Genomic DNA, 26,608 nt, shown 5'->3' on the forward strand with positions numbered 1-26,608 from the left:
CACTACGTAGGACATCATTGTGAACGACCTCAAAATCACATGAGCCCCAGGCTTACTTAATATTTCCACTCTGAAGGACAAAACGAGGAAACAAAAATGGGTGAACAACAGAGCACACTCCCCCAGTGCACCAGCCATATCCCTAATCCCCCTGCAATAAAAAAATTACTAAACTAGTGGGAGGTCTCTCATCTAATTAGACGTGCCATTCACTGGCGTCCTCTGCCACGGGTCCAGCCGCTCGTCACCCTGGGTAACTGAGCTGGGATTACAGCCTGGCAGAGGGCATTATGGGATACACTGGCACGGAGAACACTACAATGCTCACCACAGGGCTGTTCTCAATTCACCTCAGGGCGTGGGTGTGTGTCAAAGTGAGCGATAAAGTTGTATGACTTCACTTTGTGTGCGTTTGAGTGTTTCTGGGTGCATTATGTTTGTGAAAGAGGTTTTGTGCGATGGTTGGTACTTACATTTGTATTTCTCCTCCAGATGGCCCTTGGAGAGCGAGAGCAATCCTATCTTCATGGACAGGACACGAATCTTCCCACTGCGTCCACTACAGAGTGAGGGAACACAAATACACAAGAAGAGAAAATAAAATAATTACAAATTCTACAAGGGGTGTGTGTGTGTTTAATACATGAAAATAACGTGTGTGTCAACGACGTACGTGTCATAGACATTTAGCAGCCAGTTGAGACACATGTCGACACACAGCGGAACGTTGACCAGGTCCTTGTGCTGCTGCTCCAGCCCGTCATAGATGGATGTCAGACAGTTGATCACGTCAGGCACTGTCAGCAGCTGGGCATTCTGGGTAAGCTTGTGTTGTTCGAATGTGCTCTGGGCCACGTTCAGGTCCAACAGGTCCACTGGATGGAGGGAGGGATTTCCCAAAGTTGTTTACTAAGCCCACTCAATTACAACAAAGGGTCTTATAAAATGCTGAAGAACAGTGGAAACTGCCACTGCAGATTACAGATGGCTGGAATGTCACAACAAGGCCGTAGACAGGATATGAGGTGGATGTAGACATTGGTGTGACACCAGGGTGGCAGGCCAACCAATTTCAGTTACAGCTACTGCAGCCCACGGCTCAGAGTTAACCTAATTAGCCGTTTAAGGGGAATATTGCTGTCTGAGTGTGTGGGAGACACGTCTCACAGTGGGGGTCCATGGAGGAAAAACAAAACACCAGGTGTTTGAGGAAAATATACCGACTCGTTACCTCTCTCTCTCATCCCTCTCTCTTACTCTCCTTCCTCACTCACTGTATGTTTCAGAGCTCACATTAAGCCAGAGTAATAACTAATAAATACAGATCCTGTGTCTATGCTTCAGGCTTCGACTCGTAATCTAATGGGTGAAATTGAATTGGAATGCCTCTGGTCCAAAGCACTCAGTTGTACTAGGAGCTCTCATCTCATCATCACAAGCAAATAGAGGCAAAGTATTAGAATGCAATATGAGATGAACCCAAAGAGCCTGAATCATCTAAACTCATTAACACACACACTGCTCCATGCATAGAACTACAAGACGCTGAACGAACACACACACGCACACACACTCTGTCACCTACTCTCAGCACGACAAACACCTACCCATCCTCACCCACCCACAGCACGACAGAAAGCAGACAGCGAAATAAGAAAGTAACGCCGCGAAGTTTGGGGTATTAGTTGGAGCGCTCTTAATAACATAAACACCTGGGTAATTATGGTAGAGAGCCTGGCTCAGTCCCAGCAGCAAGGTACAGACAGTACCCAGAGGAACAGGTGATCATATCTCTGCACTGCCACACACCAACAGGGAACAACTAACACAATGATAGCTATAGCCAGCTGGTTATTGTAGAAGACAATTTGATCCCTTCTAGAAGGAAACAGACAAGGCACAGGTGGATTCTCAGCTAAACAAAAGGATGTACACACTTACAGGCACACACAAACTCAATCACATACACACACCTGCAAAGTGGGATGGACATACTTCAAAATAAGCCCCTCCATGTCAGACTAGATCCAAACTGTTTGGCAGTAGATCAGGTCATTAAGGCATCTGATGCCTTGCACCTGGACTATGTTGTGAATAGGTGAGGAGGGAGAAGATTCTGACGGCACAGGAATCTCTACAGCCTGAAGACATTTAGCTGAGGTGTGTGTGAGTGTATAGCAAAGGACACTTACAGCCTAGTGCTTTCTGTAGCCTGCGGATTTTCATGGCTGTTCTGTAAGCGGAAAATCTCACGTTGTTTAGGTCGGCTAAAAAGGAGAGAGAGAAAGATAGAAAGAGAGAAACCGAAGGGAGGAAATACATCATACAGAATGTATAATAGCGATCTTACACATGGGCATAAAATAACTGGAAAGGCGGGGAGACATGAAATAATCATGTCAAACTGGAAACCTGTTGAGAAAAATGTGCTGTCGTGTAATTTTTATGTGGTCACACAGGGATGGCTGGAAATGACTGGTAATTGGGTTAGTGAGTCCTCTCTCGGAGGAGTGGAGTCCTATTTGTTGAGTCTTCAGGAAATGTTCACAGAGTTCAGCGTATTACTGATCCATCAGCTCATTAAAGAACAGTCACACTCACCACCGCAATGGCACGACGACATGAATTTGGATGTTACAGTCAGTGTGAGTGGGAGAATGTGAGTGTGTGTGCATGTGTGTATGTGTGTGTGTGTGTGAGAGAGAGAGAGCGAGAGAGAGAGGGAGAAATAAAGAAAAGGTGAGAGAACTTTGGAGCTACTCCATGGTGTAAAATGTGTGATTTTATTTTGGTGATTTTATATATATAAAATCACCAAAATCACCAAAAAATCACTTTCACCTCATACACATTTTACACCATGGAGTAGCTCCAAGGTATATACTGTATATATATTAATTTATTTCACCTTTATTTAACCAGGTAGGCCAGTTGAGAACAAGTTCTCATTTACAACTACGACCTGGCCAAGATAAAGCGAAGCAGCGCGACAAAAACAACGACACAGAGTTACACATGGGATAAACAAACGTAGTCAATAACACAATAGAAAAATCTATGTACAGTGTGTGCACATATAGTAAGGTTAGGGAGGTAAGGCAATAAATAGGCCATAGTGACAAAATAATTACTATTTAGCATTAACACTGGTGGAAGATGTGTAGATGATAATGTGCAAGTAGAGATACTGGGGTGCAAAAGAGTAACAACAAAAAAATTAGATAGGGATGATGTAGTTGGGTGTGCAATTTACAGATGGGTTGTGTACAGGTACAGTAAGCTGCCATGACAACTGATGCTTAAAGTTTGTGAGGGAGATCTAAGTCTCCAGCTTCAGTGATTTTTGCAATTCATTCCAGTCATTGGCAACAGAGAACTGGAAGGAAAGGCGGCCAAAGGGGGTGTTGGCTTTGGGGGTGACCAGTGAAATATACCTGCTGGAGCGCGTGCTACGGGTGGGTGTTGCTATGGTGACCAGTGAACGGTGACCAGTGAGCTGAGATAAGGTGAGGATTTACATAGCAAAGACTTATAGATGACCTGGAGCTAGTGGGTTTGGTGACGAATATTTAGCGAGGGCCAGCCAACGAGAGCATACAGGTCACAGTGATGTGTAGTATATGGGGCTTTGGTGACAAAATGGATGGCACTACATCCAATTTGCTAGGTAGAGTGTTGGAGGCTATTTTGTAAATGACATTGCCGAAGTCAAGGATCAGTAGGATAGTCAGTTTTACGACGGTATGATTGGCAGCATAAGTGAAGGACGCATTGTTGCGAAATAGGAAGCCGAATCTAGATTTAATTTTGGATTGGAGATGCTTAACGTGAGTCTGGAAGCAGAGTTTACAGTCTAACCAGACACCTAAGTATTTGTAGATGTCCACATATTCTAAGTCAGAACCGTCCAGAGTAGTGATGTTGGACGGGCAGGCAGGTGCGGGCAGCAATCGGTTGAAGAGCATGCATTTAGTTTTACTAGAATTTAAAGAGCAGTTGGAGGCCGCGGAAGGAGTGTCGTCTGGCATTGAAGCTCGTTTGGAGGTTTGTCAACACAGTGTCCAAGGAAGGGCCAGATGTATACAGAATGGTGTCGTCTATGTAGAGGTGGATCAGAGATTCACCAGCAGCAAGAGCGACATCATTGATATATACAGAGAAAAGAGTCTGCCCGAGAATTGAACCCTGTGGCACCCCCATGGAGATTGCCAGAGGTCCGGACAACAGGCCCTCCAATTTGACACACTGAACTCTATCTGAGAAGTAGTTGGTGAACCAGGTGAGGCATTCATTTGAGAAACCAAGGCTATTGAGTCTGCCGATAAGAATGCAGGGATTCGAAACGGTCGATGATCTGTTTGTTATCTTGGCTTTCGAAGACTTTAGAAAGGCAGGGCAGGGCAGGATGGATAAAGGTCTGTAACAGTTTGGGTCTAGAGTGTCTAGAAGAGGAGGATAACCGCGGCAGCTTTCCAATCTTTAGGGATCTCAGATGATACGAAAGAGAGGTTGAACAGGCTAGTAATAGGGGTTGCAGCAATTTTGGCTGATACTTTTAGAAAGAGTGGGTCCAGATTTTCTAGTCCAGCTGATTTGTAGGGATCCAGATTTTGCAGCTCTTTCAAAACATCAGCTATCTTGATTTGGGTGAAGGAGAAGCTGGTGGGGGGTGGCTCGGGCAAGTTGCTGTGAGGGGTATAGAGCTGTTGGCCGGGGTAGGGGTAGCCAGGTGGAAAGCATGGCCAGCCGTAGAAAATTGCTTATTGAAATTCTCAATTATCGTAGCTGTATCGGTGGTGACAGTATTTCCTAGCCTCAGCGGGGTGGGCAGCTGGGATGAGGTGCTCTTATTCTCCATGGACTTTAGAGTCCCAAAACTTTTTGGAGTTAGTGCTACAGGATGCAAATTTCTGTTTGAAAAAGCTAGCCTTAGCTTTCCTAACTGACTATGTATATTGGTTTCTGACTTCCCTGAAAAGTTGCATATCGCGGGGGAAATTTGATGCTAATGCAGTACGCCACAGGATGTTTTTGTGCTGGTCAAGGGCAGTCATGTCTGGAGTGAACCTAGGGCTATATCTGTTCTTAGTTCAACATTTTTTGAATGGGGTATGCTTATTTAAGATGGTTAGGGAAGCACTTTTAAAGAACAACCAGGCATCCTCTACTGACGGGATGAGGTCAATATCCTTCCAGGATACCCGGGCCAGGTCGATTAGAAAGGCTTGATTGCTGAAGTGTTTTAGGGAGCATTTAACACTGATGAGAGGTGGTCATTTGACCGCGGGCCCATTACGGACGCAGGCAATGAGACAGTGATCGCTGAGATCCTGGTTGAAGACAGCAGAGGTGTATTTAGAAGGCAAGTTGGTCAGGATGATATCTATGAGGGTGCCCATGTTTAGAGATTTAGGGTTGTACCTGGTAGTTTTTTTTATAATTTGTGTGAGATTGAGGGCATCTTGCTGAGATTGTAGAATAGCCGGGGTGCTAAACATATCCCAGTTTATGTCACCTAGCAGTACGAACTCTGAAGATAGATGGGGGGTGGCAATCAATTCACGTATGGTGTCCTGGGCACAGTTGGGGGCTGAGGGTGGTCTATAACAAGCAGCAAAAGTGAGAGACTTATTTCTGGAAAGGCGGATTTTTAAAAGTAGAAGCTCGAACTGTTTGGGCACAGACCTGGATAGTATCACTGCAGTAGATTGCAACTCCGACCTCTTTGGAAGTTTTATCTTGATGGAACATGTTGTAGTTGGGAATGGAAATCTCCGAATTTTTGGTGGGCTTCTTAAGCCAGGATTCAGACATGGCTAGGACATCAGGATTGGCAGAGTGTGCTAACGCAGTGAATAAAACAATTTTAGGGAGGAGGGTTTTACGGTTACAGAAGTCAACAAATGAGAGCGCCTGGGGAATAGGTGTGATGCTGGGGGCTACAGGGCCTGGGTTAAACTCTACATCACCACAGGAACAGAGGAGGAGTAGGAAAGGGACGGCTAAAGGCTATAAGAACTGGTCGCCTAGTGCGTTGGGAACAGAGAATAAAAGGGGCAGATTTCTGGGCGTGGTGGGATAGATTCAGGGCATCTGGTAGAGACAAGGGTATGGTAGGAAGTGAGTACAGTGGTGGTAAACCTAGGCAATGAGCAACGATGAGAGAGCTTGCATCTCTGGAGACACCAGCTAAGCCAGGTGAGTTCTCCCCATGTGTGGGGTGTGTGAGAAAAGAGGTATCTAAGGCATGTTGAGCTGGTCTAGTGGGTCTACAGTGAAATAAAACAGTAACTGACCGAAACAGCAGAAGACAAGGCATATTGACATTAGAGAGAGGCATGTGTAGCCGGGGGATAATATGGTCCAATAAGCAGCAATTGGTGAGTCCGGGAGCTGTTCGGTAGTCGCTACTATGCTCGGCGAGCAGGAGGCACGGCGTTTAGAAAGTTAGCGGGCCGGGGCAAGCAGATGAGTCTTTGGTGACATCGCAACGGAAATACCTGTTGAAACCATATCGGACGATTACGTTGGCAGACCAGTCGTGATGGATCGGCGGGGCTCCGTGTCAGCAATAAAGGGTCCAGGCCAATTGGCAAAAGAGGTATTGTAGCCCACGAACTAGCGGGTATACCTCTTCGGCTAGCTGAGAGATAGGTCTAGCTCGAGGCTAGCTCAAGGCTACCTGGTGCATGCTTCGGGACAGAGGCGTTAGCTAGCGGTAGCCACTCTGTTGCAGCTAGCTTGCTGTGATGATCCGGTGTAATGACCCAGAGATTGCGGCAGGAATCCGGTGATGGGGTGGAGAAAAGCTGTCTGATATTCTCTGGGGTGATATTGTGCTGTGCAGACTAGCAGGTATTGACCGAGCTAAAGCTGACTGGTGTCCGATCTAAAGGTGAAGACCGCTAGCCGTGGCTAACAGTGACTACTAGCTATTAGCTAGTTAGCTTGCTAGCTTCTGATGGAGGTTCCAGAGATAACGTATAAAAATAGCAGATCCGTACCACATTGGGTGAGGCGGGTGGCAGGAAAGTATATTTAGATCGTAGGTGGAAAGTTAGCTTAAAATATATACGGGAAAAAAAAATTAGGCTGGACAAGACAAACCCACGTCCGACTGCTACCCTATCTTGGATTGTAAGTTTTTGAGTGGAGTGTAGTCTGTGTGTATGCATGCATGTCTGGTTGTGTATGTGTTCCATACCAAGCGATTGGGTGAGCTCTGTCATCTTTGGATGGTCCCAGCAGGTAGTCTGAGTCTGGTGGCTGGAAAACAACAGGGGATAACGATAAGGCTTTTGTCACACACACACACACATAAATTGCTCTGTGCAATCACAGTCTAGACTGCTTCTCTACCTGTTTTCTTATCGGCTCAAAGATAAAGGCCCATGTACACAAATCAGAAACGCGGATTTGATTGTGATTACCAAAGCATACAAATTTTCCGGGACGCCTTCAGAGTGATGCACAAGGAGACACACACCAACACACCCCTCTCACACACCCCTCTCATCTCCACATGCCCCCTCTCAATATGGTATGGTAAATCAACAAAAATAAACAACATTTGAAATGAAAATGCAAACAAAAACCAAAAAAACAGATCTGGTCAAGGAGAGAGAGTCGCGTTGAGTTTAGTACTCCAGAAGACAACATTGATAAGCAGGATTGGGGTTTGTGTCAGTCTGCACTGCTTCATGTGGTCAGGGAACTGATAAAAATTGGAGGTATTCCGCTTCGGCAAAATATACCTCCCTGTACCCACACTGGTATCAAGGGACTGTAATGAGTTAACGTTTTACAAAGGAGGCGTGGGTTTAAAATTAGATGTCTATTCTGTTGTGAACGCCAGTGTCTCTGTGATTAGGTTATCGTGGAGGAGACTGTCTCCACAGAGAGAGAGACAGAGAGAGTTGGAAAGAGAGTGAGAGCAAGAGAGATAGAAAGAGAGAGTGAGAAAAGACAGGGTAGCTAGTGAAGTGCTGACAGTAGAACACAGGGGAGACTGACTACAGAAGCCGTCAGCAGGTGTTCATCCCTATTCATCATGCTCTGAAATGGCTGACACTTTTACACCGTCCTCCACACACACGTCTTGCATTCCAAATATCACTGGAGCTCAGAGTGTCTTTTTTAGTTGTCCTACACTGGACAGGGCCTGATTCAATCACGGTCGAGTGGATATTATTGTGTCCCAGTGAAAATTTGGACACCAAGCCATCAGAAATGGACAGCTTGAGCATTTTGCCAAGGCTGTGGCATAAACATGTACACAGACGAGCATGCACACGAGCACATGCACGCACACACCAAAACTCATGTCAACAGCAGTCGGAGTAATTGCAATAAATGTTGCAATTCCAATAAGTGTCAAGGAGTCACATCAAAGAGAAGCCAGCCTTAGCCCCAAAGATGAAACACGGGGAGTTGACTGATCTGGCAACCCGCCTGTGTCTTGCCACAATGTATTCAGACCAAAGCAGCGGAATGACAAACACAGAACAAAGGACACTGTCTCAATCAACAAATGGACTACACTAGCTGCCTACTACCTCCTCTGGATCTGGATTGGCAATGTAGGACTGTCGTCATGAAGTCAACCGACAAGAGTTGCCAGGTTCTAACTTTCCTCAATCATCCCTACCCTCTCCCTCAGCCATCCGTCTTCATTTATCCCCAGAAACTCCCAAGTTTAAGATTACCTGCAGGAACCATAACAAGGACAAAGCTGTGATGTATGTACACATGTTAAGGCTTGAAGAATACAAGGATCACACAGATGTTCAGGTCCCATAATGTCAAAGAGATGGTTTGGCAGCAAGGACAGGGTTTTAGAATCGGTCGACACTAGTTACCCCAGTAACAAAGTCATAATTATGGCTAAACCCCACCAATTTCTAAAATGCATGTTCATAAAATCTGATTTTAAACTTAACCCTCATCTTAACCACACTGATAACCTTATGCCTAACCTTAAAAAAATATTTAATACATTTTTATTATATAGCCAATTTTGACTTGGTGGTAACTAGTGACAAATCAAAAATCTCTCGGATTTGAAGAACAACACAGAGATGCATCTTCCTAAATAAGCAGTTAAGGTTGACTGTTCTGAAGCTGCTGCCTGAATGGAACGAAGGGGCTTGGAAGTGCCATATAGAATGCAACATTCATTATCAAACTCGGTTAGAGATGTAGTCTTTTCCATGTGTGCACCAATGGTTCCGAGTCAATTATATTCTACTTGTAATGCCTATTGGAATGTAATTGTTGTGTTATATCTGGTGCCAACATGGATGATAAGACAGCTTTGGGTAATGAGCTCAGACAGGAACTCAGAGATCAGCACCACCGGTGTTGATGTGTTGAAGGTACCGAACTGTCTGTTCAAGCAGTTGGCACACAGTTCGGACATTCATCGGTGCCAACAAGACCTGCAACCAGAGGAGAAGATGGCAGATGTTTTATGTGCCCCCAGCCGATTGTGTTATTTTGCTCGCTTATTTGCAAGTTATTTTTTTACTTATTTTGTACATAATGTTGCCGCTATCGTCTCTTATGACCGAAAATAACTTCTAGACATCAGGACTGTGATTACTCACCACGGACTAGCCAAATCCTCTTTTTCCTTTCACGACTCTGACGAGCCCGACGCGAAGGATACGCTGCTTCCTTGGGAACCAACAAACTAACATGTTCCAAGCACACCAAGACAGTCGTGAAGAGGGCACGACAAAATCTATTCCCCCTCAGGAGACTGAAAATATTTGGCATGGGTCCTCAGATCCTCAAAAGATTTTACAGCTGCACCATCGAGAGCATCCTGACTGGTTGCATCACTGCCTGGTATGGCTACTGCTCGGCCTCCGACCACATGGCACTACAGAGGGTAGTGCGAACGGCCCAGTACATCACCAGGCCAAGCTTCCTGCCATCCAGGACCTCTATACCAGGCAGTATCAGAGGAAGGCCCTATTCATAGACTGTTCTCTCTGCTACTGCACGGCAAGCGGTACCGGTGCGCTAAGTCTAGGTCCAAGAGGCTTATAAACAGCTTCTACTACCAAGCCATACTCCTGGACATCTAGTCAAGTGGCTACCCAGACTATTTGCAGTGCCTCAAATAACATTGACTCTGTATTGGTACCCCCCTTTATAGTCTCGCTTCTGTTATTTCACTGCTGCTCTTTAATTACTTGTTACTTTTATCTCTTATTCTTATCTGTATTTTTTTAAACTGCATTGTTGGTTAGGGGCTCGTAAGTAAGCATTTCACTGTAAGGTCTACACCTGTTGAATTCGGTGCATGTGACTAATAACATTTGATTTGATTTTACTTGAATACCCAAGTCCAGAACAGATGCTGGGAAACACTGTTGTCCTGTCTTTGGCTATGCCAAATTAATTGCTATGACATGCTATTCTATAAAATAATTTCTCCGTAATTAATATCACCTGATTGAACTAATCATGTAAATGTAATTAACTAGAGAGGGACACCACGAAATAATATTTATAGAGCTGTTATCTTCCGAATAAACTCTTAAAGATTTAGTAATATTTTACATCCATAGCCGTCAATATTAATCATCTTACTTCAGTCTCATATTCTGAAAGTTGTAAATTCTTGGTTATCTGCAAGAATCCTGGCTAACAAGTTGAATCAGCAATACAAAATTGGGTTTAATAATTTATTTACTAAATACCTAACTAATCACACAGAATCACACATACACAATTAAATCCTAACTTGATTACAAATTGCCGTCATAAAGGAAAACGTCCCTAGCGGGCGGAACAGATATGACAGCTTGTTACACAAAGAAAATGGTGGGATTTTAGTGAAAGAGCGGGAGACTGGAACAGAGGTGAAGCTGTGCTATCGTAAATACAGTATCTTATGCATTCTAAATTACCGCCCATTTGGAAAAGGAAAATGCAATAAATATTTACTCTGAGCTGCGCTTCAGTAGTTTGGTGGTAGATGGAAGACCGGGTTGCCAAACCAAGTCCTCTGTCCTTTGAAGAATGTCTCTGGTGGTCACTGTCGTAGTAACGTTGTGTAGTAGACGGGATACTCTGACTGTCCTTCCTAACCTGCGTTTGTAGCAGCTGTTGCTAACTCAACGGCTAGGAGGTATCACTTCTGTAGTGAATACGAGTTCAAAGTTCATACCATTCACAACATCAGTCCATGCTGATGTTGGCTTAGTTCTGTAGTTATTATCTGAACCATTCTGACATCGGATCGTCATCCTAATGTACCCGGAACAGGAAGTTATATTTTTGTCAATAGCTTTATATATTGGAGGGAGAGGGGTGTGTCTGAAAAGTTTGTAACCCATGTCTCTTCACAGGGGCGGGCCACTGGTTGAGCAGAGGCCAAACTTATGAAAACCCAAATCTCTCATTTGGAAGCTAAAATTACATTTCATCTCTTCACAAATAATTTCATATTCAAACATTTGAATTAAACAACAATTCCATGTGAATCCGATACCTCTGATGTTTAGACTTTCCACAGTAGAGTTTATGTCATTCTATCATTGATGAGAATGTGTCAGAGGGCAACCGAACTGACATAATATACCTTAAGTACCACCGCATATGTTCAGTTGGTCGGATTACCAGAATATAGTTCATTTCCCCCCAACTTCTGATGTTCCCAGAATCTCTATGTTAACCAAAGGGGCTTTCTAATGTCACATCAGTAGGGAAGAGGAACGGGGGAGGGGGAAAGAGTAATATGCGTGTAGTGTAATGAGAGTAATGTGCGTGTAGTGCTATGTATATTGTGTATATTATTTGTTGTGTTTTGATACCTGTGTGGACCCCAGGATGAGTAGCCGCTGCCTTGGCAGCAGCTAATCGGGGATCCTAATACATACTATTATTACTGAATCTGTCCTCAGCAGGGAGTGAAAGAGTGAGTGATATAGAGAGCAGCACTTGACATTTCTGTGTGAAGAGTGAACATCATTACAACGGGCCTCTGGGATGGAATACTACCTAAAACCTAGGAACCTCTACATTTTATGTAACCAAAAAGCTACAGGAAAGTGCTGTTTAAAAGAGTGTGTGGCCAAGCTGTAGCAGAGTAGTGTGAATAGAATGACAGAGGTGAGTCTGCTATTCTGCTTCTCCCTGGCTCCAGGTTGCCTCGGATACTGGGTGCATAATTACAGTGTTTAGAATCCTCTGCATAATGACTACTTCTCCTGGCATTTCCTGTTTGGCTTGGCTACTTCATCCACATCACAGACCAGAGAGAAGATAAAGGATGCATAAATATCATACCCCCCAAAAACATGCTAACCTCCCCTGTTATTGGTAATGATGAGAGGTTAGCATGTCTTGAGGTTAGGATATTTGTGCCTCTGTAACTTTCTGATTCATTATTCACAACTCATTCAGGATTATCCGTAATCATGGTGGCATCCAGATTCATGCAGAAGTGTTCAGAAACATATTACATTCTTACTTACAATAAAAGGGACTCCAAAACGACACAAATGATTTACCATTGATTTCTATTGGCCACAAAATAATCTGAAACACAACTAAAACTGCAACGGGTGTAAGGCATGGTTTAAACAGCGGCCATTGTGCAATCAGGCCGACGAGAAGTGGGGTGAGAGAGAGAGGTGGGGGGCAAGAGCCAAATTAATGTGCCAAAGCCTGATGTTGAAGTCACAGTAATATCACTACACTGTAAGTGACCTACAATTAGCCCTGTGAAGGCTGTGGCAGAGTTTTGAATTCACTCAAAGGGGTCAGAAGATATTTGAGAGATGTTTAATCACAGACGACAACAGTGGCGATAACTGAGTGTTGCAGCTCCCGGTGTTGGCATTCATTTGAATGATATGAAAACCTCAGTGTTTTGGATTTGAGGGAGGCTGATTTCTCATCCTTTCTCCCCTTCTTATAGGGGCACTCAGGATGAATGTGAGTGGGGCTCAGCTAAACCCGTGGTCAAGTTGTTGTGCTATGTAATACAGAGTCAAGAATGGTACATATGGTAAAAAGTGTGTGTGTGTGTGTTGGTATGTGTGTGTGGGGAAGGGGTGTCACGTTCCTGACCTTATTTTCCTTTGTTTACCTGTGTTTAGTTGGTCAGGACGTGAGCTGGGTGGGCAGTCTATGTTATTTGTTTCTATGTTTAGGTTCATTGTTATTTAGCCTTATATGGTTCTCAATCAGGGGCAGGTGTTTGACGTTTCCTCTGATTGAGAACCATATTAAGGTAGGCTGTTCACACCGTTTGTTTGTGGGTGATTGTCTTCCGTGTCTGTGTATGTACCACACGGGACTGTTTCGTTTGTTTAGTCTGTTCCTGTTCTTCGTGTTATGTAAGTTCTCATGTCCAGGTCGGTCTACGTCATTTTTGTTATTCTGTAACTTATCAAGTGTGCTTCGTGTTTGTATTCTTTAAATAAATTCATCATGTATTCCACAAAAGCTGCGTTTTGGTCCGATCCCTGCTCCTCCTCTGACGAGGAGGAGAACAACCGTTACAAGGGGGGGGGGTTTCAGTAGTCGGCCGCTTGAGGACCAACACCTGTGATCACAGAAAGCTGTTGTTGATTCCATAGTTCTAAGCCTGTCCTGTCTTCCCAGCCTCTTGCTGCTTTCATCTCCAATGCTTTCCAGTGCAAAGCTCCAGGGCTAAACAAATTGCAGGTGTTCACAGGAATGCCTCCCTGTCTCACTCAGTATCTCTCACAACCTGTCTCTGTACCTCTACCTCCTTATCACCCCCTCTCCCTCTTTCATCCTCAACCCATCTCTCTCTGACTGTCATTTCCTATTAATCACTATTTTTCTCTTTCTACTCATATCCTTCTCTCTCAGTTTATTTGCCTCTCAGTAGCCCCCGTATCTCTATCACTTTCTCTGTCCACCTGTCTGTGTCTCTTTCTCTCTGCATGTGTCGGTCTGAAAGCCATCCTGAGTGGCTATCAGCACAAACCTCTCCCTCCCTCTCTGCTTCTTTAATGGACCAGCTGTCTGCTGCTAAGCTTGTCTGTGAATGTATTACAATGGGCAATGTGACACCTATCTTAAGCAGTAATACCGCTGCTATAGACCGACTGTAAAAGGGCCCATGAATACTTCATCATTATGACAGGTATTATGCAAATCGGAAAGACCCCCGGCAAAATGAATGAGCAACAATTGACATTGCACTTCGAATCACTTCAAATTCAATATGATGAAACTGGCACGTCCGTTTGGGACGCTCCTCTCCTGTTTCTCCTCTCATAAACAAAACAAAAACTACAACAAAGGTGCTGGGGGGCGAACAGTGGCACTGTTTCCCCAAATGAGGATTCAATCTTTAAAGGAAACTTTAGAGCATTAATAGAATGACGCACTCACAAGTCAAATGAGTTACCATACAATAAGCATAAAGAAAAATTGTTCTTATAGCATGCACAAGCAGCATGTTTTCAGTAAGTGTTACTCACTTGATGTAGTACGGAACCTTATTCTGAGAGACCGCCCTCTGCCACGGGAGCTGCACAGAGGCTGTTGAGAAAAAGGAGGAAAAATACACCATGTAAATATAAAAACACGCAATATTTGCAGCACAATAATCATTTTAGTCTTTCGAGCCGCACGCTTCTGCAAATATCCACTAATAGTTCCATAATGTAATTGGCTTGTTGTACAAATACGATACCCACTATGCGCGAAATTGAAAAAATTTATGGGTATAACCTTTGGACAGTGAGAGTAAGTTAAGATGGCTGTATCTGTAAAAAGGTACTGCGTCGTCTAAATAACCGGTTAATGTGTTCTAACGGCATGTTAGTGTTATAGACTACACAGATAAACGGCAGAACAAACGGAGAGAAGGAAAGTGGAAGAATTAGCTGAACTTCAAAGCCAAAACACAACCATCAAGAAGTGCTTTTGAGAGACACGTCAAGAATCATATCACCTCCACCCTACCTGATACCCTAGACCCAATTTGCTTACCGCCCCAACAGGTCCACAGACGACGCAATCGCCATCACATTGCACACTGCCCTATCCCATCTGGACAAGAGGAATACCTATGTAAGAATGCTGTTCATTGACTACAGCAATGAACAGCTGTTCATTCGTTAGGCTCGGAACCCTGGGTCTCGACCCCGCCCTTTGCAATTGGGTCCTGGACTTTCTGACGGGCCGCCCCCAGGTGGTGAGGGTAGGAAACAACATCTTCACCACGCTGATCCTCAACACTGGGGCCCCACAAGGGTGCATTCTCAGCCCTCTCCTGTAATCCCTGTTCTACCATGACTGCGTGGGCATAAACTCAATCATCAAGTTTGTAGACAACACTACAGAGGTAGGCTTGATTACCAACAACGACGAGACGGCCTACAGGGAGGAGGTGAGGGCCCTCGGAGTGTGGTGTCAGGAAAATAACCTCTCACTCAACGTCAACAAAACAAAGGAGATGATCGTGGACTTCAGGAAACAGCAGAGGGAGCATCCCCCCATCCACATCCTTGGGACAGTAGTGGAGAAGTTGGAAAGTTTTAAGTTCCTCTGCGTACACATCACAGACAAACTGAAATGGTCCACCCACACAGACAGCGTGCTGAAGAAGGCGCAACAGCGCCTCTTCAACCTCAGGAGGCTGAAGAAATTTGGCTTGTCACCTAAAACACACGATGTAACAGGAAGGCCATAAAGATCATCAAGGATAACAACCCCCCGAGCCACTGCCTGTTCCACCCGCTATCACCCAGAAGGCGAGGTCAGCACAGGTTATATCTCAAGGCCATCAGATTGGTAAACAGCTATCACTAACATAGAGTGGCTGCTGCCAACATACAGACTCAAATCTCTTGCCACTTTAATACATTTAATAAATGGTTTTAATAAAGGTATCACTAGTCACTTTAAATAACGTCACTTTAATAATGTCTACATATCCTACATACTCATTTCATATGTATATAGTGTATTCTATAGCATCTACAGTATCTTGCCTTTGCCACACGGCCATCGCTCATCCATATATTTATATGTGCATATTCTTATTAATCTCTTTACATTTGTGTGTATAAGGTAGTCGTTGTGAATTTGTTAGATTACTTGTTAGATATTACTGCACTGTCGGAACTAGAAGCACAGGCATTTCGCTACACTCGCATTAACATCTGCTAACCATGTGTATGTGACCAATAAAATTTGACTTGAAATTCGATTTGACAACCAATAGACCGACAGGACCTGAAATAAAAGCTGCCAAATGTAATGACAAGACTTTACGAGCTGTCGTAAGCCATTCACACATAGCTGCCTTTCCCTGCCCTCTATAAGCCTAACCTATACACCCTCCATGCATATTAGCTACAGTTGAAGTCAGAAGTTTACATACACTTAGGTTGGAGTCATTAAAACTAGTTTTTCAACCACTCCACAAAATTTTTGTGAACAAACAATAGTTTGGTTAGGACATCTACTTTGTACATGACACAAGTCATTTTTCCAACAATTGTTTACAGACTATTTCACTTATAATTCACTGTATCACAATTCCAGTGGGTCAGAAGTTTACATACACTAAGTTGACTGTGCCTTTAAACAGCTTGGAAAATTCCATAAAATTATGTCATGGCTGTAGAAGCTTCTGATAGGCTAATTGACATCATTTGAGTAAATTGGAGGTGTACCTGTGGATGTATTTCAAGGTTTCAAACTCAGTACCTCTTTTCTTGAAATCAGGGAAAAATCAAAAGAAATCAGCCAAGACCTCAGAAGAAAAATTGTAGACCTCCACAAGTGTGGTTCATCCTTGGGAGAAATTTCCAAACGCCTGAAAGTACCACGTTCATCTGTACTGTTCTGCATCTTTAATTAGAGCAACAATTATTTTTTTCAGATCCTCAGTGAGTTCTTTGCCATGAGGTGCCATGTAGAACTTCCAGTGACCAGTCACAATACAGGTGAATATAACGGAGAACAGTAGCGTCTACGCATAAACAATACTGACTGAGGAAAGAACCAAAGGGAGTCCAATCCAAGATGGCGTAGCAGTCAGACGTCTTTGTCCTGTCGTGTCGCTTGTATATATCTTTGTACATCTATTTCTTCGCATAGCTTTTAAAAATATTTTCCTAAACCTCAACTTCTAAATACTCTCCTGCAACCCGCCTCACCCAATGTGGCGTGGATCTGCTTTTTTCTACAGTATTTCTATTTACTTCTGATCTGGAATCCATCTACTGAAGATAGCCAGCTAACTGCCTACCAGCTATCAGTTAGCAAACCATTGCTAGCGGTCATCAGCTAACCTTTAGCTCGGATAGCTCTCGCCAGTTCGAACAACGTGACTCAAACCAGAGCATAATGGATCTATTTCTCTCCATATCCCCGGATTCCTACTCCAAACTCTGAACATTTTCATCTGGATCTTCGCAACTAGCTAACCGCAATCCCGGGTGACCACTCCTGGTTAGCGTTTCCATCCGGGAGCAAGCACCAATTAGCCTGAAGCTAGCCTGGCCAGGGCTCCTGTGCTACCACCGAAGCCCACTCCTGGGCTACAATATCCGGACCCCTTCTACTGCCGGTATGGGGCACGGAACCCTGCCGATCCTCTACGACTGGAATACCGACATAATCTGCCCGAGGACTCCAACAAGCCCCTCATGCGCGACGCCCGCTGAAGGCCCATACTGCTAACCTGCTACGCCTGCTAGCTACCTAGAGCTACCTGGAACCCTACTAATTCCACGACTGACTATCGACGTCACCGCACGAAGAGGCAAAAACAGACTTTCCCCCATCGCGACGTCCCCCAAAGGCTAACTTGCCTGCCCCGGTCTACTAACTGCTAGCCCCTGCTAACTGCTTGCTTGCTAACCCGGTCTGCTAACTGCTAGCTTGCCAGCCCCGGTGTGCTAACTGCTAGCTCGTTTAGCCCCGGCCTACTAACTGTTAGCTTGTTAGCATCGGCATGCTAACTGTCTGAATCACCGTGTCCCCAGTCAGCCCAATCACTCATTGGACCCATATGTTCACTTGGCTACACATGTCTCTCTCTAATATAATATCAATACTGTCCTGGTTAGTGATTACTGTCTTATTTCACTGTAGAGCCTCTAGTCCTGCTCAATATGCCTTAACCAACCATGTTGTTCCACCTACATATGCGATGACATCACCTGGTTTAAATGTCTCTAGAGACTATATCTCTCTCATCATTACTCAATGCCTAGGTTAACATCCAATGTACTCACATCCTACCTTACCTTTGTATGTACACTATGCCTTGAATCTATGCTATCGAGCCCAGAAACCTGCTCCTTTTACTCTCTGTTCCGAACGTGCTAGACGGCCAGTTCGTATAGCATTTAGCCGTACCCTTATCCTACTCCTCTGATCCTCTGGTGATGTAGAGGTTAATCCAGGTCCTGCTGTGCCTAGCCCCACTCCCTAGGTGCTCTCATTTGTTGACTTCGGTAAACGTAAAAGCCTTGGTTTCATGCATGCTAACATTAGAAGTCTACTCACTAAGTTTGTTTTACTCACTGCTTTAGAACACTGCCAACCCGGATGTCTTAGCCGTGTCTGAATCCTGACTTAGGAAAACCACCAAAAAACCTGAAATCTCCATCGTCAACTATAACATTTTCCGCAAAAATAGAACTGCCAAAAGGGACGGTGTTGCAATCTACTGCAAAGATAGCCTGCAGAGTTCTATATTACTATCCAGGTCTGTACCCAAACAATTAGAGCTTCTTCTTCTAAAAATTAACCTTTCCAGAAACAAGTCTCTCACTGTTGCCGCTTGCTATAGACCTCCATCTGCCCCCAGCTGTGCCCTCGATATCATATGTGAATTGATTTCCCCCCATGTATCTTCTGAGTTCGTGCTACTAGGTAACCTAAACCGGGGCATGTTTAACACCACGGCCATCCTACAATCTAAGCTTGATGCCCTCAATCTCACACAAATTATCAATGAACCTACCAGGTACAACTCCAAATCCGTAAACAATGGCACCCTCATAGATGTCATCCTAACTAACTTGCCCTCCAAATACACCTCTGCTGTAAAAACTCTACTGTAAAACGCTCCCTAAAACACTTCTGCGAGCAGGCCTTTCTAATCGACCTGGCCGGGGTATCCTGGAATGACATTGACCTCATCCCGTCAGTAGATGATGCCTGGCTATTCATTAAAAGTGCCTTCCTCACCATTTTAAATAAGCATGCCCCATTCAAAAAATGTAGAACTAGGAATAGATATAGTCCTTGGTTCACTCCAGACCTGTCTGCCCTTGAACAGGACAAAAACATCCTGTGGCGTTCTGCGTTAGCATCTAATAGCCCCCGTGATATGCAACTTTTCAGGGAAGTTAGGAACAAATATACACAGGCAGTTAGGAAAGCTACGGCTAGCTTTTTCAAACAGAAATTTGCATTCTGTAGTACTAACTCAAAAAAGTTCTGGGACACTGTAAAGTCCATGGAGAATAAGAGCACCTCCTCCCAGCTGCCCACTGCTCTGAGGCTAGGAAACACTTTCACCACCGATAAATCCACTATAATTGAGAATTTCAATAAGCATTTCTCTACAGCTGGCCATGCTTTCCACCTGGCTACCCCTACCCCGGTCAACTACCCGGCACCCTCCACAGCAACCCGCCAAAGCCCACACCATTTCTCCTTCACCCAAATCCACATAGCTGATGTTTTGAAAGAGATGCAAAATCTGGACCCCTACAAAATCAGCCGGGCTAGACAATCTGGACCCTCTCTTTCTAAAATGATCTGCCGAAATTGTTGCAACCCCTATTTCTAGCCTGTTCAACCTCTTTCGTATCGTCTGAGATTCCCAAAGATTGGAAAGCTGCTGCGGTCATCCCCCTCTTCAAAGGGGGTGACACTCTAGACCCAAACTGCTATAGACCTATATCTATCCTACCCTGTCTTTCCAAGGTCTTCGAAAGCCAAGTTAACAAACAGATTACAGACCATTTTGAATCCCACCGTACCTTCTCCGCTATGCAATCTGTTATCAGAGCTGATCATGGTTGCACCTCAGCCACGCTCAAGGTCCTAAATGACATCATAACCGTCATCGATGAGAGACATTACTGCGCAGCTGTATTCATCGACCTGGCCAAGGCTTTCGACTCTGTCAACCACCACATTCTTATTGGCAGACTCGACAGCCTTGTTTTCTCAAATGATTGCCTTACCTGGTTTACCAACTACTTCTCTGAGTTCAGTGTGTCAAATCGGAGGGCCTGTTGTCCGGACCTCTGGCATTCTCTATGGGGGTGTCACAGGGTTCAATCCTCAGGCCGACTCTCTTCGCTGTATACATCGATGATGTTGCTCTTGCTGCTGGTGATTCTCTGATACACCTCTACGCAGACGACACCGTTCTGTATACTTCTGGCCCCTCTTTGGACACTGTGTTAACTAACCTCCAGATGAGCTTCAATGCCATACAACTCTCCTTACGTGGCTTCCAACTGCTCTTAAACGCTAGTAAAACTAAATGCGTGCTATTCATCCTATCAGTGCCCTCACCTGCTCGCCCATCCAGCATCACTACTCTGGACGGCTCTGACTTAGAATATATGGACAACTACAAATACCTAGGTGTCTGGTTAGACTGTGAACTCTCCTTCCAGACTCACATTAAGCATCTCCAATCCAAAATTAAATCTAGAATCGGCTTCCTGTATCGCAACAAAGCATCCTTCACTCATGCTGCAAAACATACCCTCGTAAAACTGACCATCCTACCGATCCTCGACTTCGGTGATGTCATCTATAAATAGCCTCTGACACTCTACTCATCAAATTGGATGCAGTCTATCACAGTGCCATCCGTTTTGTCACCAAAGCCCCATACACTACCCACCATTGCGACCTGTACGCTCTCGTTGGTTGGCCCTCGCTTCATACTCGTCGCCAAACTCACTGGCTACAGGTTATCTACACGTCTCTGCTAGGTAAAGCCCTGCCTTATTTCAGCTCACCGGTCACCATAGCAGCACCCACTTGTAGCACGCGCTCCAGCAGGTATATCTCACTGGTCACCCCCAAAGCCAATTCCTACTTAGGTCATCTTCCCTTCCAGTTCTTTGCTGCCAATGACTGCAATGACCTGCAAAGATCTCTGAAGCTGGAAACACTTATCTCCTCCACTAGCTTTAAGCACCAGCTGTCAGAGCAGCTCACAGATTACTGCACCTGTACATAGCCTATCTATAATTTAGCCCAAACAACTACCTCTTCCCCTAGTGTATTTATTTATTTATTTTGCTCCTTTGCACCCCATTATTTCTACTTTGCACATTCTTCCACTGCAAATCTACCATTCCAGTGTTTTACTTGCTATATTGTATTTACCTCGCCACCATGGCCTTTTTTGCCTTTACCTCCCTTATCTCACCGCATTTGCTCACATTGTATATAGACTTATTTTTTTACTGTATTATTGACTGTATGTTTTGTTTATTCCATGTGTAACTCTGTGTTATTGTATGTGTCGAATTGCTTTGCTTTATCTTGGCCAGGTCGCAGGTGCAAATGAGAACTTGTTCTCAACTGGCCTACCTGGTTAAATAAAGGTGAAATAAATAAATAAAACATATAGGGGAGGTAATCAGGAAGCAGATGGAGTCGAGGTGAGTATCATGATGACGTGCAGGTGTGCATGATTGATGCCAGGTGTGCATAATGATGAATCCCAGGACCGGTGGTTAGTATACCGGCGACGTCAAATGCCAGGGGGAAGGAGCGGGAGTAGACGTGAATAGCAGGAGTAGACTCCGAAGCACGGATCCAGCCGCAGGACGACGCCGACCAGAGGGTCGACGCTGACCAGAGGGACGACCCCGAGGACGAGGAGCGGGCGGCGAAGGTGGAATTCACAGATGATGTTGGGACCCAGAATGTTCTCCACCAGAACCCAACACTGCTCCTCTTGGCCATACCCCTCCCAGTCCACCAGATACTGGAGCTGATCCTCACGACGGCGAGAGTCCAGTAGGGATTTGACGGCATAGGTCGGACTCCCCTCGATATCCAGGGGGGGTGGAGGGGTGTCATGGGGGACAGCATTAGCTAGGGGACCAGGAACCACCAGCCTGAGAAGTGAGATTTTAAATGGTGAGATACATTTGTCACTCGGAACCTGTAATCTATACGTCACTTTGTTGATCCTCCGGAGAACCTTGAATGGCCCCACAAACTCTCTGCTCAGTTTCTTGCAGGGCAGGCAGAGTGAGAGGTGCCTGGTAGAGAGCCAGACACGATCCCCAGGGTGGAACACAGGGGCCGCACTGCGGTGGCCTGCTCCTTTTGACGGTGGACGGCGCACTGGAACATCTCATCAACCGCAAGAGTGTCGGTCTGGGTCCATGGAGCCAGGGCCGGCTGAAAACCCAGAACACACTGGAAGGGGGTCAAACCAGTGGAGGAGTGACGTAGCGAATTCTGGGCATACTCTGCCCATGGAAGGAATCGAGCCCACTCTCCCTGACAGTGACTCCTCAGGAACCTCCCCAGCTCCTGGTTCCTCCTCTCCACCTGCCTGTTGGAATGAGGCCGGTACCCGTAAGTGAGGCTGACCGTGACCCTTAGCTTCTCCATAAAGGCTCTCCATACCCATGACTTGAATTAATGTCCACGGTCGGAGATGTCCTCCGGAAGACCTGCTGGAGTAGTGCCTCAGTGACCTGGAGAGCAGTAGGGAGACCAGAAAGAGGGATTAAACAACTGGATTTTGAAAATATATCCACAACAACCAAAATGGTGGTGAAACCGTCAGAGGGGGAAGATCAGTAACAAAGTCAATGATTAGATTGGACCAGGAACGCTAAGGCACAGGAAGGGCTTTCCCTGCTGCAGTGTTCCAGGTGAATATGGTTTCGGCACGTACGGAACAGGAGATGACTAAACATCTTGCGCCAAGGTGGGCCACCAGTATTTCTCAGACATGGATTTGGAAGTGCGAGAAAAACCAGGATGTCCAGCGCCGACAGCTGTGTGTGCCCAGGTCAGCAGCCGGTCCCTTATCCGCATAGAAACATAGATGCACTTGGCAGGACAGTTAGTGGGTGCGGGCTCCCTCTACAGAGCCTGGTGGATGTCCACATCTATGTCCCAGACCACATGGGCTACGACTCGGGAGGATGGGATTATAGGAGCATTCTGGACAGGACCCTCTCCCGAATCATAGAGACGGTACAAGGCGTCGGCCTTGGTGTTCTTTGAACCTGGCTGATATGCCAGCGTGAAGTCAAACCTTGTGAAGAAAATGGCCCATCTTGCTTGGCGAGGATTCAGCCTCCTCGATTTCTGTATGTACTCCAGGTTCCGATGGTCGGTGAGGATGACAAATGATTCCTTGGTGCCCTCCAGCCAGTGTCTCCACTCCTCTAATGCCAACTTCACCGCCAGGAGCTCCGGATCCCAAACCCCGAAAACCGTTGTGGAACCACAGGGGATGGGGAAGCAGGTCCTTCGGCATTCGGGTAACCAGTCTGTGATTCTCATCCTTGACCATGAGATCAGGTGAGGTTATGACATTGGAGGATGATCTTGTGAACTGGAGCACTGGTAATGAAGAAGGGGATGTTCTCCTGATGAATTGACTTCTAGGTGAGGGTGAGTGGTTGGGTGATGTGTGTAATTGTTCCGGATCCTAGTGCCCGACTATCAAGGGCTTGAACCGGGAAAGGAGAGGAGAGCGGGTATGAGATGTTAAGAGCGGAGGCAAGGGTCTGGTCAATAAAGTTCCCCATGGTACTGGAATCCACTAATACTGTAGACACAGTACATGAGGGACAGTCAACTAGTGTGATGGACACCAAAAAGAGTTCAGCAGAGAGTGATGAAGATGGAATACTCACTCCTGCCCCAGGAGGTGGAAGATCACGTGACCTTCCCTCTGCTCTTGTGGATCCTGGATTAGGAGGTGCCGGACACCACTAGAGCTGGTGTCCTCCTTGACCACAATACAGAGAGAGCCCCTGGTGTCTCCGTCTGTGTCGCTCTGCCGTGGGGAGGTGTGCGACTCCTATCTCCATGGGTTCAGGCTCTGATACAGAGGGAGAGAAGCAATGCGATTACCGACGTTCCCGAAGTAGGTTATCCAGATGGATGGTCATCGCAATGAGTGCGTCCAAGGAGAGCTTGTCATCTCGACTGGCCAGTTAGGTCTGGACCTCCTCGCGCAGACATCTTCTGAATAGCATACTAAGCGCTGGCTCATTCCATCCGTTGGATGCTGCTATTGTCCAGAAGGTGAGCGCCTACTTGGCAGCAGTCTGGTCCCCCTGCAGTAATTGGAGTAAGCTCTCACCCTCTCTCTGCCCTCAAGGGGGATGATCTAAGAAACATTTCAACAGAGCCATGAACCCCTCATAAGAATCTAGCTCCTCTCCTCTCTCCCAGACGGCCACGGCCCATTCCAACGCCCGCCCAGTCAGCAGAAAAATAACCATGGCAACCTTGTACCTGTCGGTGGTGGGAGCTCCCATCTGGTGTGTAAAGTAGAGGGAGCACTGAAGTAGGAAGCCACGGCATTTAGATGGGGCCGTCATATTTATCAGGGAGGGACAAACAGGCGTCGCTGACCTGAGTGGGTTGCTGAATGGGCTGTTGTGCTGACTCGCTGGGTCGACTGGTTGTAGAGTATCCTCCGCTAGTTGATGACAATGCCTCCCGGGTATGTTCGAGACGTTGCACACTGCGAAGAACCTCTTCCGTAGCCATACCCAGTTGTGCCAGCTGGTCATGTTGTTGACTTAGAAGGTATCGGTACGCATAAACACAGGACGAATACTGACTGAGGAAAGAACCAAAGGGAGGGACAGATATAGGGGAGGTAATCAGGAAGGCGATGGAGTCCAGGTGAGTATCATGGTGACTTGCAGGTGCGTGTAAGGAATGATGCCAGGTGTGCATAATGATGGATCACAGGACCTGTGGCTAGTATACTGGTGACGTTGAACACTGGAGCGGGAGTAGACGTGAGGGTGAATGCATATCCAATATGAGTGTGTGCATGCATTGAGTTATTGAGCTTGTTTTGGCTGATTTCAAGGAGCTACAGATGACAAACAATTTTTCCCTTCCACTTTTTCCCTTCCATTTGTACTGATCTTTAACCAGTATAGGCGTCATTCCTGTGGGAAGAGGGGGGCGGCCCTTCGGTGCCTATGGTTGGAGCCCTATTCACACAGTCAGTTCGCTAAGGCAATAGATACATCTTTGGGAGCGACGTAAGAGAGAGAGGGATTAAGTTGACGATTCAAGTTTGGGTGGCAATCAGCTTTGAAATCAGCCTATTTTGCATTATGGTTTGCATATTATCACAAACAAAGGGTAGTGAATTGATGTTAGCTGCCTTCAGCTGTAAGCTAGCAAGGGAAGATGAAAAAAAGTTTGCAAACAGTAATTAACGGTCTCAACATATTTACATTGTGTGTCGCATTTATTCAAGTGTGTTAACTTCTGTGCAGCATGACAGAGCTAACATGAGCAGGCACGGTGCATTCACGTTATAAGGGGGATATCGGCTGCGCTGATAGACAGACTTGATCCGTGAGACACATTTGACAGAAGTACCAAAAGTAAAACAAAATCTAGTAACGGACCCTTTTTCACGTTCTAGTATCTTAGTGCAGAGGTTCAGAATACCAACACTAATCAGGAGAGATTATAATAAGAATGAAATAAAGAACAGAGTAGCAGCAGCATATGATGATTGTGAAAGTATGGTGTGTATGTGTGTTGTCGGTGTGCGTGTGTATTTGTGTGGGTTTGTGCGAGAGTGTCAGTGTAATGTGTGTGAGTGAGTGTATATATTGTGTATATACAGTCTTCCGAGTGTGCATAGTCAGTGTAAGCTAGGATCATTGTAGATAATCTGGGTAACCATTTTATTAACTATTTAGCAGTCTTATGTTTATTTAGCAGTCTTGTGGCTTAGAGGTAGAAGTTGTCTCGGAGCCTGTTGGTCCGAGAGCTGATGATCTGGTACTAATTGCTGGACGGTAGCAGAGTGAACAGTATGTCTACGGCTTGGGTGGCTGAAGACTTTGGACATTTCTTGGACCTTTCTCTGATATAGAGGTCCTGGATGGCAGGGAGCTCGGCCCCAGTGATGTACTGGGCTGTCCACACCACCCTCTGTAACGATTTGCGGTCGAGGGAAGTGCATTTGCCATACCAAGTGGTGATGCAGGCAGTCAATATGCTCTTAAGGGTGAAATTGAAAAAGCTTTTGAGGATCCGAGGACCCATGTACAATCAGCTCCTTGTTCCTACTGACGTTGACGAAGCTGTTGTCCTGACATCACACTTTCAAGGCTCTGATCTCCTCCCTGTAGACCGTCTCATCGCCATCGGTGATCAGGCCTACCACCGTTGTGTCGTCAGCAAACTTGTTGATGGTGTTGGAGTCGTGCGTGGCCATGCAGTTGTGGGTCAACAGTAGTACAGGAGAGGTCTAAGCACACACCCCTGAGGGGCAACCGTGTTGAGGGTCAGTGTGGCGGAGGTGTTGTTGCCTATCCTCACCACCTGGGGCCGACCCATCAGGATGTTCAGGATCCAGTTGCAGAGG

At 45.7% G+C, this 26,608-nt stretch overlaps 1 protein-coding gene across 3 annotated transcripts in view; it reads right to left on the reverse strand.

Annotated features, from left to right (window-relative positions):
* The window catches only part of LOC129817161 (utrophin-like), a 189,775-nt gene that overhangs the window by 51,559 nt on the left and 111,608 nt on the right, over positions 1–26,608 (reverse strand). For all 3 annotated transcript variants that reach the window (XR_008753666.1, XR_008753665.1, XM_055872132.1), the window contains exons 8-12: positions 14,475–14,535; positions 7,205–7,266; positions 2,193–2,267; positions 674–875; positions 474–559 (exon numbers count right to left, since the gene is read on the reverse strand). Coding sequence is in view for 1 of the 3 variants with exons in the window: in XM_055872132.1 (XP_055728107.1) it covers positions 474–559; positions 674–875; positions 2,193–2,267; positions 7,205–7,266; positions 14,475–14,535 (486 nt within the window). In the remaining 2 variants the exon portion in view is untranslated. The remainder of the gene's footprint in view (positions 1–473; positions 560–673; positions 876–2,192; positions 2,268–7,204; positions 7,267–14,474; positions 14,536–26,608) is intronic.

The sequence above is a fragment of the Salvelinus fontinalis genome, chromosome 20 (genome assembly GCF_029448725.1).
Source record: "Salvelinus fontinalis isolate EN_2023a chromosome 20, ASM2944872v1, whole genome shotgun sequence".
Taxonomy (NCBI): Eukaryota; Metazoa; Chordata; class Actinopteri; order Salmoniformes; family Salmonidae; genus Salvelinus; species Salvelinus fontinalis.